The sequence below is a fragment of the Terrapene carolina genome, unplaced genomic scaffold (assembly GCF_002925995.2).
Source record: "Terrapene carolina triunguis isolate 2854851 unplaced genomic scaffold, T_m_triunguis-2.0 Scaffold33356, whole genome shotgun sequence".
Classification (NCBI taxonomy): domain Eukaryota; kingdom Metazoa; phylum Chordata; order Testudines; family Emydidae; genus Terrapene; species Terrapene triunguis.
In genome coordinates this window covers 1,842,310-1,857,141 of record NW_020697707.1, presented here as the reverse complement: position 1 = coordinate 1,857,141, position 14,832 = coordinate 1,842,310, and the positions used below count along the sequence as shown (strand labels likewise).

Genomic DNA, 14,832 nt, shown 5'->3' with positions numbered 1-14,832 from the left:
TATGCTCCAATACTTCTGTTAGTCTTAAAGGTGCCACAGGACCCTCTGTTGCTTTTTACAGATTCAGACTAACACGGCTACCCCTCTGATAGGTTAATTAGGCACATGATATGCAGCTACCCAGTTTACATAGACTCATAGAACTAGAAGGGACCTCGAGAGGTCATCTGATCCAGTCCCCTGCCTCATGGCAGGACTAAGTATTATCTAGGCCATCCCTGAGAGCTGTTTGTCCAACCTGCTCTTAAAAATCTCCAATGATGGAGATTCCACAGCCTCCTTTGGCAATTTATTCCAGTGCTCAACCACCCTGTCAGGAAGTTTTTCCTAATGTCCAACCTAAACCTCCCTTACTGCAACTTAAGCCCATTGTTTTTCTTAACCTCTGAGGATAGGACAAGAAGCAATTTTTCTTCCTCCTCCTTGTAACAAACTTTTACATACTTGAAAACTGTTATCATGTTCCCTCTCAGTCTTCTCTTTTCCAGACTAAACAAACCCAATTTTTTCAATCTTCCCTCCATAGGTCATGTTTTCCAGACCTTTAATCATTTTTGTTGCTCTTCTCGGGACTCTCTCCAATTTGTCCATATCCTTCCTGAAATGTGGTGCCCAGAACTGGTCACAATACTTCAGTTGAGGCCTAATCAGCATGGAGTAGAGTGGAAGAATTACTTCCCGCGTCTTGCTTACAACACTCCTGCTAATACATCCCAGAAGGGGATTTGCTTTTTTTGCAACAGCGTTACACTGTTGACTATTATTTAGCTTGTGATCCACTATGACCCCCAGATCCTTTTCCGCAGTACTCCTTCCTAGGCAGTCATTTCCCGTTTTGTATGTGCGCAACTGATTGTTCCTTCCTAAGTGGAGTAGTTTGCATTTGTCCTTATTGAATTTCATCCTATTTACTTCAGACCATTTCTCCAGTTTGTCCAGATCATTTTGAATTTTAATCCTGTCCTCCAAAGCACTTGCAACCCCTCCCAGGTTGGTATCGTCCACAAACTTTGTAAGTGTACTCTGTATGCCATTATCTAAATCACTGATGAAGATATTGAACAGAAATGGACCCAGAACCGATCCCTGCGGGACCCCACTCGTTATGTCCTTCCAGCATGACTGTGAACCACTGATAACTCTCTGGGAATGGTTTTCCAACCAGTTTTGTACCCACCTTATAGTAGCTCCATCTAGGTTGAATTTTCCTAGTTGTTTATGAGAAGGTCACGCGAGACAGTATTAAAAGCTTTACTAAAGTCAAAATATACCACGTCTACTGCTTCCCCCCATCGTCAAGGCTTGTTACCCTATCAAAGAAAGCTATCAGGTTGGTTTGACACAATTTGTTTTTGACAAATCCATGCTGACTGTTACTTATCACCTTATTATCTTCTAGATGTATGCAAATTGATTGCTTAATTATTTGCTCCATTATCTTTCCAGGTACAGAAGTTAAACTGACTGGTTTTTAATTCCTTGGGTTGTCCTTATTTCCCTTTTTATAGACGGGCACTATATTTGCCCTTTTCCAGTCTTCTGGAATCTCTCTTGTCTTCCATGACTTTTCAAAGATAATCGCTAATGGCTCAGATATCTCCTCAGTCAGCTCCTTGAGTCAGCTCCTTTTATCAGGCCCTGGTGACTTAAAGATATCTAATTTGTCCAAGTAATTTTTAACTTGTTCTTTCCCTGTTTTAGCCTCTTCTGATCCTACCTCATTTTCACTGGCATTCACTATGTTAGACATCCAATCACCACCAACCTTCTTGGTGAAAACCAAAACAAAGAAGTCATTAAGAACCTCTTTGATTTCCACATTTTCTGTTATTATTTCTCTCCCCTCCGTTGAGTAACGGGCCTATCCTGTCCTTGGTGTTCCTCTTGCTTCTAATGTATTTGTAGAATCTTTTCTTGTTACCCTTTATATCTCTAGCCAGTTTACATATACAGCTGCAGTAATTACATGCTCAAATTAGGCACATAATTGTGTGCGCAACTTGTTTGAAAATCTGATATTTTTTATTAGTCGACTTAGATGTATTGCAGTGTCAGATTTTATTAGTTATCACTTTAATGATTTTAAAAAAATCTTTCTGACAGTTAAACACTCTTATTTCCATGAAAGTGACGCACAAAAATCATGCTGTCCTGGATTCCAGAGAAGATGAAAGTTAAAATTTTAAAAAGTAAAAGCTTTTTTATATGTGAATTGATATATGAAATTGTAATCTGTAAAACTCAAACACTGTTGCAGGTGAAATTACTTACGGAGGGCGAGTTACAGACACCTGGGATCAGAGATGCCTGCGTACAGTCTTAAAGAGGTTTTTTGCTCCTGAAACATTAGAATATGATTACAAATATTCCGAGTCAGGTAAATACAATTAGAATTATAGAGGATTTCCATTTAGGTTAATGCAAACTATGTTTGTCCCATTTTTTTATGATTTTGTGTGTTTAATTCTGTATTTGTGTTTTAGAAAAATTCTGGTCTTTCTGTGATGAATCTTGCATCAGTCAATGGGGTCTGGTTCACTCTGTGTGTCTAAGAACTGGATAACAAGCTTAGTTAATGTCTTCCTAGTTTTTTATTGAGAAAAATGTCTCTTGCCCCACAGAGGACATTATTGGTAGTGTATCTCCTTCCATTCCCACAGACAGAAGTCTCTGACTCAGAAGTGCAGTTTCCAAAAAGAAGCTTTTGGCCCAAATTTTGCAGTATTTGCGAAGAACCTTGAGCTCTGTTGTGGACTTTCTAAGATTTTCAGGGACTCCGTAGAATGTGGTTCTTCTCTGAAAAGTCACTATGTAAAATATTACCTTCTTACTCTGAGCCTTGCACCTGATTCTCTTCTCATACTATTTTTACACTAGAGTAGTCCCTGACTTCCATGGAGTTACTCATGATTTACTCCAGCGTAAATGAAAGGAAAATTAGTCCCACAATATGTATAAAGAGTTATATCTGCCGAATTTAGTGACAAAACTATTTTTGCTTGTGTTTTATACTTCCGTTAGCACTGCTGAGCCAACACAATTAATGGTAATAATTGTCCGTGCTTCTAACTTCTAGATCTTAGAACACATTGCAAAGATGAATAAACATTATCTCCATTTTACAGATGGGGAAACCAAAGCACAGAGAGGTCAAGGGTGAGATTTTCAAAAGTGCTCAGTCCACTCAGTTCCCATGGTTTTCAAAAGGGCTCATCTTAATCTAAACACTTAATCTAAAACTAATCTGGCACCCCAAAAGGGAACTCATAAGTGGCTCATGGTCACATAGTGAGCCAATGGCAGCATTGGAAATAGTACCCAAGTCTACTGACTTTCCTGTCTAGTGCATATTTAGTGGATGATGCTACCTCCCGTAAGAAAGAGAGAACTGGATTGTATCTAATCCTTCTTGCACATCAACAGACTTGTTTGCTAAAATCCAATAAATTACAGTTGAGCAAACCCATTGAAGACAATAGGGTTTCCCAGGTGTCATCAAGGGCATAATCTAAAGAAAAAGTGTTCGTGCGTGTGTAATTGAGGGCAGAATTTGGCCTGCAGAACCTTTATCCTAGGTAATGGTGCATGAGAATCTATCTTAACTTGCATATTCCAGGGTGAATGGCAGGAATGGCAGATTAGGAAAAAAAAACATTTTTTTACTTGTGAACTGAGCATATCTGATCTGGAAATGCCAGAGAGATGACAAGCCTAGAACCCCACTGCTATTTTTACAGAGCCACTTCTCTGATTAGAGCTGTACTTTAAAGTCCTTACCAGAACTGGCCCAGGGCTAAAAGTTTAGCACAACCAGGAAGATTCCAGTATTGCTGCAGGGTTTATAACTCCCAATGAGTCCTTGTATCCCGCTGAGGGTGCTAAATCTTTTTACTCTGGCCATCTTCAGGGAGAAGGGAAGCTCTCTTGCTTCCCATTAAATATTGAAAACCTGCGTAGCACCATGCTCAACAGGTGTTTGAGGTGGATCCCACTGCTACAAACACTGCACATTGTCAGCATTCTCAGCCTGAAATGTGGCCAGAGCGTCAAACGAAGAGTTGACCAGAGGGATATTTCTCACTAATTTGGGAGCATTTTATACCCCCTTTGCGCTGTTGCAAATGACTACACGAGGCCCAGTGCAATGGAACATCAAGCCCATGGAGTTTGAATCTCTCCTTCTTGAGCTGGGCTACTCCTAAGATTCCTTTTTTCAGGACTGCTCCGCTCACCCTCTCCCCAGAAAGGCTTTTCTACCTCCCTTGTTATCAGTGTGAGGCAGTGAACCACCTGTCTCAGTGACTCACCAGAACCCACATCACCATTTCTCTGCAGGAACAACTGGGAGCAGTTTTTCAGACGTGCTGCCACCCATTACAAATCGATCTATTTTTGGTACTTGTATGTCACCCATCATTGTAGCCTCTGAGTGCCTGGCAATCATTAATGTACCTATCTTCCCAGAATCCCTGGGAGGTAGGGCAATGCTATGATTCCCATTGTACAGATAGGGAACAGAGGTACCCAGAGGGTAAGTGACTTGCCCAAGGTCACATAGCAACTCTGTGGTGGAGCAAGGACTTGGACCCAAATCTCCAAAGTCTAAGGCTAGTGCCCTGACCACTGGACCCTCCTTCTGCTCTATCCTACATACGCAACTTCAATGCCTTTAATGTCATTTATTCATGTCCCTTTATATGTATTTCCCTGGAAGAACAGGGGGAGCGGAGGAGAGAATTTAATTTCAGTTTGCTGAATATCCATCACAGGCCAGTGACAGATTGCACTTACTTCAGTCCAGCACTTATCATCTCAGCCACACCAGTCTTTCCTTCTTCCAGGCCTGGTAGTTATGCTGTTAACAGATGGCAATTAATTATGAGTCGTTAACCCTAGTTGTGTAAGTTGCTGAGTAGCTAGAAGCCTCCAAAGAGGAAAAGAACTGTAATGACCCACCAGAGAGTTGGAAGGCCAGTCAGGAACTAACCTGGGGCTCACTATACCTGTGTGAGTTGCCACTTGTCAGGTTTTTAGCTCAGCAGTCAAGCCTGTGAAAGCCATTTGATTCTTTTTATTTTAAATAAAGTTTGTTCTGTCTATGCGATATAACAAGCAATATCCCATATCCTGCTCAAGTTTTTACATTGTTTCCTCAGGCAACAAATATCCAGTTGTTTTTCTGTTCCAGAATATAACCCATTTGCTTCAAAAGTTCTAGTTCCTGTGAAATGCTAAGACACGCTAATGCAAAACATGAAAATGTGAGATTTTTGGCCCTACCTTTGTAAAATTCTGCTTCTAACAATTTTAGAGTGTCAGAATCTGGTATATGCCTGTCACTCATCATGAAAAATGTTACCATCCAAATGTATTTTAAAGCATATTCATATTGATGTTTTGTTGTTTATGTGGTGAATTCCTTTACTTCTTTGGATGTGCTTTCAATAATTTAAGTTTTTCCCTAATAATATACAATATATACATTTTGACATTTCCATACATTTTTGCTCATTTATTTCACAATAAAACATTTTAATATGGAGTCTGTATGTGCATTTGTGTAACAGGTATATATTTTGCCCCTATGGCTGATAGTTTGCAAGATTATAAAGACTATATTGAAAATTTTCCTTTGATCGACGACCCAGAAATATTTGGAATGCATGAGAACGCCAATTTGGCTTTCCAGGTTTGTAGGCTTTTCTTAAATACATGTTCTAAATTAATTATATTAAACAAATTATACTTTGTAGTTTAAAGGGAGAATTTGATCTAATAATTATAGTTTGTTAAGCAGAAATAACAAGCAAGAATTGCTAGGGAATCCACCTCTACTCATTAGATTTATTTTTTCCCATATGTAACTCCCAAATATGTTCTTTAACCTGTTTCCGGTCAAGCTGCGTTTTTATGAAGTGCACCATGATTTATGCTGGACAGTTGTTTATTGACATTGATTATATCCTTAGATTTACACAAATCAGCCTCTTCTTATAATTCTGGATTAGACTGATGAGAGATGTGAAGGAATACTGACAACCTGTTCAGAACACATACATTAATACTTATTAAAACATATGCATTTTCCCTGTAGGGACCCAAACAATCTTCCAGAATCCTTAAATCCACCCTCATAGTAGTCTAGGAAAAACAGCATTACACACATACAAACACTCATTAAAAATAGTTAGATAATGTGGTTGAGATTTTGAAAACAGACTAGGGGATTTAGAGACAGATCATAGAATACCTGGGTTGGAAGGGACCTCAGGAGATCATCTAGTCCAACCACCTGCTCAAAGCAGGATCAATCCCCAAACAGATTTTTGCCCCAGATCCTTAAATGGCCCCCTCAAGGATTGAACTCACAACCCTGGGTTTAGGAGGCCAATGCTCAAACCACTGAGCTATCCCTCCCCTGAGCTGGGTGGGACTCAAGTGATCTGGGTTCAGTTTCTGGCTTCACCAAAGAATTGGTGGCCTTAGGCAAGTCACTTAATCTCCGTGTTTCTTTGTTCCCTATCTGTAAAATGGAGATAGTGATACTTCCTTTCTCCCACCCTTAGAATTATCTATTTAATTTGAGAGCTCTCCAGGAGAGAGACTGTCTCTTGTGATGTGCATGTACAGCACTTAGCACAATAGGGCTTTGATCTTGATGGGGAACTCCAAGGTGCTACTATAACATAATGATCTTTCATTAATTTAGTGGAAGTTAAGTGTCTAAGTCCCCTAGACCAGCAGTTCTCAAAGCCAGTCTGCCGCTTGTTCAGGGAAAGACCCTGGTGGGCCGGGCCGGTTTGTTTATCTGCCACGTCCGCAGGTTGGGCCGATCGCGGCTCCCACTGGCCGCGGTTTGCTGCTCCAGGCCAATGGGGGCTGCGGGAAGGGCGGCCAGCACGTCCCTCAACCCGCGCCGCTTCCCGCAGCCCCCATTGGCCTGGAACGGCGAACGGCGGCCAGTGGGAGCCGCGATCGGCCGCACCTGCTGACGCGCCAGGTAAACAAAAGGGCCCGGCCTGCCAGGGGCTTTCCCTGAACAAGTGGCGGACCAGCTTTGAGAACCACTGGCCTAGACTGCTTTGAAAATCTCAACTACACACTCTCTCTTCCACACACAATACACCATTGAAAAGCAATATCTTTTGTCTGTCATAAGCACTGAATTAGAAAAACATCCACTTTTGCTTGTAGTATAATATTAATTCTAAAAACTAGACTAATGTCGCAATAAGCTTACGGCATAGCACTATAAAAGCAAAAGACTGTCATACCACCTAAAAAAACAGAAGATAAACTACACATTATTTAATAAACTTTGGTCCTAGGGGTTTGAAGCAGGGATTTTATAAATTCCAATAGTAAGATAATTAAAAACATTAAAATTTTAACTCAACTCCCTTAATTTTATAGTCTCATTCAGTATATACTGCAGTAAGTTTAATGAACTAAGTTAGAAACGTACTGAGAAAAAATGCCCATTTCACACTTCTTTCTGTAGAAAGCAGTAAAAATTGTTACTTTTAGATAGGTCAATGGGGAAAATAAAAACAAATCTTTTTTATCTAATTTTAAATGTTTATACTGAATTCAAGTAGCATCAAAGGTCTGGAATTCAGTGCAGTGGAATGGATGCATTTTATAAGAGATGGAGGTTGAGAAAAAATTATTCCCATGTTTTCCAGCTTTTTTTCATATATATATATATATATATATATATATATATATATGACTCAAAATAACATAGTGATCATGGGGACTTATTTCTTATGGTAACAATAGCTGGTCAAAAAAGCCACCTAAAAACAGAGCAAAGTCCTATTTACAGATTTCAATTACATTTTCAAGTAAATTCAAGAATGAAAATATCGTGAACAAATTATAAAATTTTCCTTGGAAGAAATTGGTTCTGAATATAAACACCTAAAAAAAAGAGAGAGAGATTAAAATATTTAAGTAATAACTTGTGATGGCAAATTTTTAAAGGTTCACTGCTTTTCTGTTTTTCTCTTTGCAGCGTAAAGAGACTAGCACTTTAATCACGACAATACTTGAGGTTCAGCCAAGATCAACTGCACAAGGATCAGGAAAAAGCAATGATGAAATTGTTCAAGAGCTTGCTAGCACTATCTTGACAAAACTATCTGGTAGGATAGTGTTGTTAATGGGTTTTTGCCAATATTACTGCATATATATATATAATGGTATTTGGGAAAATATGTTTGTTTGTTTGTTGATGAAGGACCTTTTGCATATATAGGAAAACTGTTATCACTGGAGCTGTCAGGGTTCCTTCCCCACTTCTGTGGTGGCAGGGAGCAGCGGGGGTCCTCCTGTCCCACCGTGGTGACTGGGGAGCTGCGGGGTTCCCCCTGCCCTTCCACGTCAGTGGCAGGGAGCTGCCGGGGTCCCCCTGCCCCGCGGCGGTGGGCGGGGAGCTGCCGGGGTCCCCCTGCCATTGGCAGCGGAGGTACCCTGCTGCTCCCAGCCACCAGGGCTGAAGTCACAGATTCTGTGTCTTCCGCGACCTCCGTGCCATAACCGTAGTCTTATCCATCGCTCATTCTCCCTGTGTGAGGCAAGGTGGGCATGGGGGAGGCGACTCCAGACCCAAGGCTGCTGGCAGTTTTCCGATTGAGGGATAACATTGTTTCTCTCCTCCTTCCCTCGCAGTAGAGACACCAGATCTTTCTGAGTGATAAACAAGGGCTTCTATTGCAGGAAAACTGGATATAGACACTGCTTCAGAAAGCCTTTTTGTCAAGGATGACAAAGGACGTGTGGACTCTTTAACTACTGTACTTGGACAAGAAGTGGATCGGTTCAACAATCTGCTCGACTTGTTAAGAGTATGACACTCAATTGAATCATTTTACATTGGGTGGCAGTGTTACCGGAAGCTCTATAGCTAGATTGTACCCCTGCCCTGTGCTCTGTCGGGGTGTAAGGGCTCCCCTTCGTGGTGCAGTGCATCTAACGGTTACCCACAATCACAACTCCTGCAGGGGCCCTTACTGAGATGTTCCTCCCACGGCAGGTGAGGGAGCAGGCAGAGCTGGCTGGCTGCCAGGGGACGAGTATGCTACACCCCTTAAAGGGGAGTAGTAAATTACTCCCGTCCTCCCTAGTGAAAGTGACTAGACATGGCTGTGTATAGAGTCATAGTGTTTAAGGCCAGAAGTGACCACTAGCTCATCATGGCTGACCTCCTGCATATCACAGGCCATCAACAACTGAAATGAGACCAAAGTATGTCAGCCCACAGGAGACTAGGCTGTTATGTGCCACAAGCAGCAAAGAGGAGGGACCAAGGTGTATATAACAAATAATCTAGCCCTAAATAGCTGGTTCCGTTATGGTGTGGGATCACCTGTTTAAATGTTTGCAACCATTGCATACTTGTCCACTTGGTAGTTTTGCTAGGTGGATTTCATCATTAGCATCTCGAGAAATTATTTAAACTCCTTACCTAAGAAGGGCCGCACAGATTGTTATGGGTGCAAGGGATTATGCTTACTCTTGCTGTCAAAACGTTGTAGAAGAGAGTATTCTTTAAACAGTACTAATGTTGGGTGGAAAAACGTTTGACCAGAGTACAAGGAAAATAAAAGGTTCAGGCTAGTGGTTTGTGACCGTAAATCATATGAAAATCCACAATCCGATTATGTGGGGAGGGAGGCATACAGTGCCAAAAGTCACTGTATACATTAATTTGATCAAAATATCCTTTCTTTTTGCAGTAAAACCTATCTAAAATTATTTAAACACATTCCAGCCAGTTAAAATAACCATCTCTAGTGCCTGTTGCTTCTATTCCTTGGGAGCCAGAGTCCAGGAAGGTGGGTAGAGAGAGATACTGTATCTTTTTCTGCACTGCTTTCCTGCCTCTGACAGTTCTGTAAACTCAGTGACTTTTTCCCTAATCCCAGAGAAAACACAGAATCTGAGACCCACCCACAGGGGCCTTGTGCAGGCCACTATATCCAATGAGGAGACTTCTTGTTCTCTCATTGGCCAACTCTGACTGGGATGTGAGAATGGTCACGGCTCTGCAGGAGGTGGTCATGATCAGGCACTTAGCTTCCCAGATTTTAACTTGGCAGTTCTCAGTGTTCTGTGAAATTGGTTCAAATGTTTATTAGCATGTCCACACATCTGCATTTAAAAGCCATGAATGTTATTTTAGATGAAGTTCATGGGATCCACAATTCCCATAACAGCCATTGCAAAAATGGAGCCTCAGTAAAGGTATTTATGGTTTGGTACATTATAACATTTTTATTTTTCAGAGCTCTTTAGAAACCCTCAACAAAGCTATTGCTGGTTTTGTGGTGATGTCGGAAGAGATGGAGAAAGTATACAACAGTTTTCTTAACAACCAAGTTCCCACACTCTGGGCCAATGCAGCATACCCTTCTCTGAAGCCATTAGGAGGATGGGTAAAAGACCTTGTACTAAGGACAACCTTTGTAGATGTAAGTAAATTGCCTTATGATGAGGTGGTGTGCTAGGTCCTTGCTCAAGGACTGAATTTGGTCATTCCAGAAGCTTGAAAGAGAAGCTTGGCCCAAAACCACCGTACCCAAACTTCCCACCTAATCCTCTCCCCAGAATTTTAAAATCAAACCTGTACAACATATAGCGCTCTCGGAAATCCTGGATAAAGGGGCAAGAGGTAACCCAGATCCAAATAGTGGCCTTATCCATTTCTGGAGACATGGTTTCAATCTGCCTTCAGTCACAAATGCCATTGTGCTTCATAGGAAAGGCATAATGCCATCAGGGCACTGGGCGGGGCGCACTGGGGAGCTGCTCTTGCTACTCTCTTAAAAAGGAGCTACTTGCACTCCCCACAACTCAGCTATCTCAGCATTTTCCTGTGTGCCAGGGTGGGTGAGATCATGCCCCATCTGGGACTGGTAGCCATGCCAGTCATGGTAGGTTTTCCTTTCTCCTTCCCCTTCAGTAAGACATGTACTGATATTTATTAACCGTTTCCCGATCTCCACCATAAGTTTGTTGCTGTTACTAGTACCGGCATGGACTCACTGGTACTGCAGGCACTGTCATTGCCTTTAGGCTCCCTCACAGCCCTTAGCTTTCCCTTCCCACAACTCCTTCCACCTTCAAAGTCCCATTTTCGAAGTCTCTTCAGAGGTGAGCAGTGGGCCGTGGGAGGATTACATGATGGATCTTCAAAAGGTTTGGCTAGGAATTGGACAAGCGGTTGAGATTGTGGTTGCTTCGCAGACCTAACCTCTGGAGTTTTTCCTTTTGAGATGTGCTCCTCCCTGCCCTTAATGTAGAAATATCACTTTTTCCACTTCAGTTTTCACCATGCTCCTTGTAGCGTGCCTGTCAAGGCTGTATCCCCACTTTGAACCTTAGGGTACAAATGTAGGGGCCTGCATGAAAACTTCTAAGCTTATCTACCAGCTTAGCTTTGGTCCGCTGCCACCATTACAAGAATTCCCTCCCTGGGAAGCCTTGAGAAACCTTTCACCAATTTCCTGGTGAACACAGATCCAAACCCCCTTGGATCTTAAAACAAGGAGAAATTAACCATCCCCCCTCCTTCCTCCCACCCTCCTTTCACCAACTCCTGGTGAATACAGATCCAAACCCCCTTGGATCTTAAAACAAGGAGAAATCAATCTGGTTCTTAAAAAAGAAGGCTTTTAATTAAAGAAAAAGGTAAAAATCATCTTTGTAAAATCAGTATGGAAAATAGCTTTACAGGGTAATCAAACTTAAAGAGCTCAGAGGACCCCCCTCTGTCTTAGGTTTAAAGTACAGCAAAACAAAGATAAACACTCTGGTAAAAGGTACATTTACAAGTTGAGAAAACAAAGTAAATCTAAGACGCCTTGCCTGTCTTTTTACTTACAAGTTTGAAATAGGAGAGACTTGTTTAGAAAGATGGGGAGAACCTGGATTGATGTCTGGTCCCTCTCAGTCCCAAGAGCAAACCACCCCTTAAAACAAAGAGCACACACAAAAGCCTTTCCCCCCCCAAGATTTGAAAGTATCTTGCCCCCTTATTGGTCCTTCGGGTCAGGTGTCAGCCAGGTTACCCGAGCCTCTTAACCCTTTACAGGTAAAAGGATTTGGAGTCTCTGTACACAGAGAGCTGTCACCCTTCCCTTTATAGTTATGACACGCCCCCCAAATCACAGATAGTGTTGGACGTTCGGTTCCACACTGGCTGTGATTTCTTCCTGGAGTTCTAGGAGAAAACAGAGTTAATAAGACACATGTATTTTTAGACATACTACTGATTATATAAAAACTAACAATATGTTTTATTCCAAGAACAATTGTTAACCAGTTAACTTTGGGAAACTTTTCCGGGAGAGTGCATCAGCCACTTTGTTAGAAGCTCCCGAAATGTGTTGTATTTTAAAATCAAAATCTTGGAGAGCTAAACTCCACCGAAGAAGTTTTTTGTTATTTTCCTTGGCGGTATGAAGCCACTGTAGCGCAGCATGGTCTGTTTGTAGTTGGAAACGCCGTCCCCAAACATATGGGCGTAGCTTTTCCAGCGCGTACACAATGGCGTAGCATTCCTTTTTGCTGATTGACCAGTGGCTTTTCCTCTCAGACAGTTTTTTGCTGAGAAACACGACAGGATGGAATTCTTGATCCGGTCCTTCCTGCATTAAAACTGCTCCCACGCCTCGCTCGGACGCATCTGTGGTTACTAGGAACGGTTTGTCAAAGTCTGGGGCCCTTAGCACAGGGTCAGACATGAGTGTTGCCTTAAGCTGGTTAAAGGCCTTTTGACACTTATCAGTCCACTGAACTGCATTTGGCTGTTTCTTTCTGGTTAGGTCTGTTAGCGGGGCGGCGATTTGGCTGTAGTGTGGTACAAATCGCCTATAATATCCGGCCAAGCCTAAGAAGGATTGGACCTGTTTCTTTGACTTTGGAACCGGCCACTTTTGGATAGCATCCACTTTGGCCTGTAGGGGATTTATAGTTCCTTGACCCACCTGGTGCCCCAGGTACGTCACTCTGTTTTGGCCTATTTGACACTTTTTAGCCTTAACAGTTAGTCCTGCCTGTCGGATGCGCTCGAAGACTTTTCCCAGGTGCTCCAGGTGTTCTGTCCATGAATCAGAAAAAATGGCCACATCATCGAGGTAGGCAACTGCAGATTCTCCCAATCCCGCTAAGAGACCATCTACAAGTCTTTGGAAGGTGGCGGGTGCATTTCGCAACCCGAAAGGGAGTACATTGAATTCATACACCCCTGCCTGGGTGACGAAGGCGGACCTTTCCTTAGCGGGTTCATCTAGTGGTACTTGCCAGTACCCCTTGGTTAAGTCTAAAGTAGAGATGAATTGGGCATGTCCCAATTTCTCCAATAGCTCATCTGTGCGTGGCATTGGATAGTTGTCAGGACGAGTTACAGCATTTAGCTTACGGTAGTCCACGCAAAAGCGGATTTCCCCATCTGGTTTGGGAACTAGAACCACTGGAGATGCCCATGCACTGGTAGAGGGGCGGATTATACCCATCTGTAGCATGTCCTGGATCTCCCTTTGTATAGCAGTTTGGGCATGAGGTGACTCCCGGTAGGGTGGGGTTCTAATTGGGTGAGCATTACCTGTGTCAATGGAGTGGTATGCCCGTTCGGTCCGTCCTGGAGTGGCTGAGAAAATCGGTGCAAAGCTTGTGCACAGCTCCTTGATCTGCTGTCGCTGCAGACGTCCCAGGGTCGTGGAGAGGTTCACCTCTTCCACGCCACCATTCCTTGTTCCTTCGTAGTAGACACCTGCAGGCCACTCCGCGTCATCTGTTTCCTGGGCTGTAAACTGGCAAACGTTTAATCCTCTGGAATAAAAGGGCTTAAGAGAATTAACATGGTATACCTTAGGCTTTATGTTGGAGGTGGGGGAGGCTATGAGATAGTTAACAGCTCCTAGGCGCTCCTGGACCGTGAATGGTCCTTCCCACGACGCTTCCATTTTATGGGCCTGGAGCGCCTTTAAGACCATGACTTGGTCTCCTACTTTGAAGGACCGTTCTCTGGAATGTTTATCATACCAGGCCTTTTGCTCTTCCTGAGCATCCTTTAGGTTTTCTTTAGCAAGGGCTAAAGAGTGTCGGAGGGTGTTTTGTAGGTTGCTTACAAAGTCTAGAATGTTAGTTCCTGGAGAAGGCGTAAACCCCTCCCATTGCTGCTTCACCAACTGTAATGGCCCCTTAACCTCGCGGCCATACACAAGTTCAAATGGTGAAAACCCTAAACTGGGATGTGGTACAGCCCTGTAGGCAAAAAGCAACTGCTGCAACACTAGGTCCCAATCATTGGAGTGTTCATTTATGAATTTACGTATCATGGCCCCCAAAGTTCCATTAAACCTCTCCACCAGACCATTGGTTTGATGGTGATGAGGGGTGGCAACCAAGTGATTCACCCCATGAGCTTCCCACAGGTTTTTCATGTTCCCTGCCAGGAAATTAGTTCCCGAATCTGTAAGGATGTCGGAGGGCCAACCTACCCTGGCAAAAATGTCTGCTAATGCCTGGCACACACTTTTAGCCTTGGTGTTGCTTAAGGGTACAGCTTCCGGCCATCGGGTAGCAAAATCCATGAAAGTCAGTACGTACTGCTTTCCTCTGGGTGTCTTCTTTGGGAAAGGACCCAGAATATCCACAGCTACTCGCTGAAATGGGACCTCAATTATGGGTAGTGGCTGGAGAGGGGCTTTAACCTGGTCTTGGGGCTTTCCCACTCGTTGGCACACCTCACAAGACCGGACATAATTAGCAACGTCCTTGCCCATTCCCTCCCAGTGGAAGGACTTCCCCAACCGGTCTTTGGTT

General features: G+C 42.9%; 1 protein-coding gene across 1 annotated transcript in view; it reads left to right on the top strand.

Moving 5' to 3' along the window:
- LOC112110888 (dynein heavy chain 6, axonemal) overlaps nucleotides 1-14,832 on the top strand; it is a 181,768-nt gene that overhangs the window by 158,819 nt on the left and 8,117 nt on the right. The window contains exons 66-70 of the mRNA XM_026663340.1: nucleotides 2,257-2,377; nucleotides 5,568-5,689; nucleotides 8,018-8,147; nucleotides 8,722-8,849; nucleotides 10,290-10,475. Of these exons, the coding sequence (XP_026519125.1) occupies nucleotides 2,257-2,377; nucleotides 5,568-5,689; nucleotides 8,018-8,147; nucleotides 8,722-8,849; nucleotides 10,290-10,475 (687 nt within the window). The remainder of the gene's footprint in view (nucleotides 1-2,256; nucleotides 2,378-5,567; nucleotides 5,690-8,017; nucleotides 8,148-8,721; nucleotides 8,850-10,289; nucleotides 10,476-14,832) is intronic.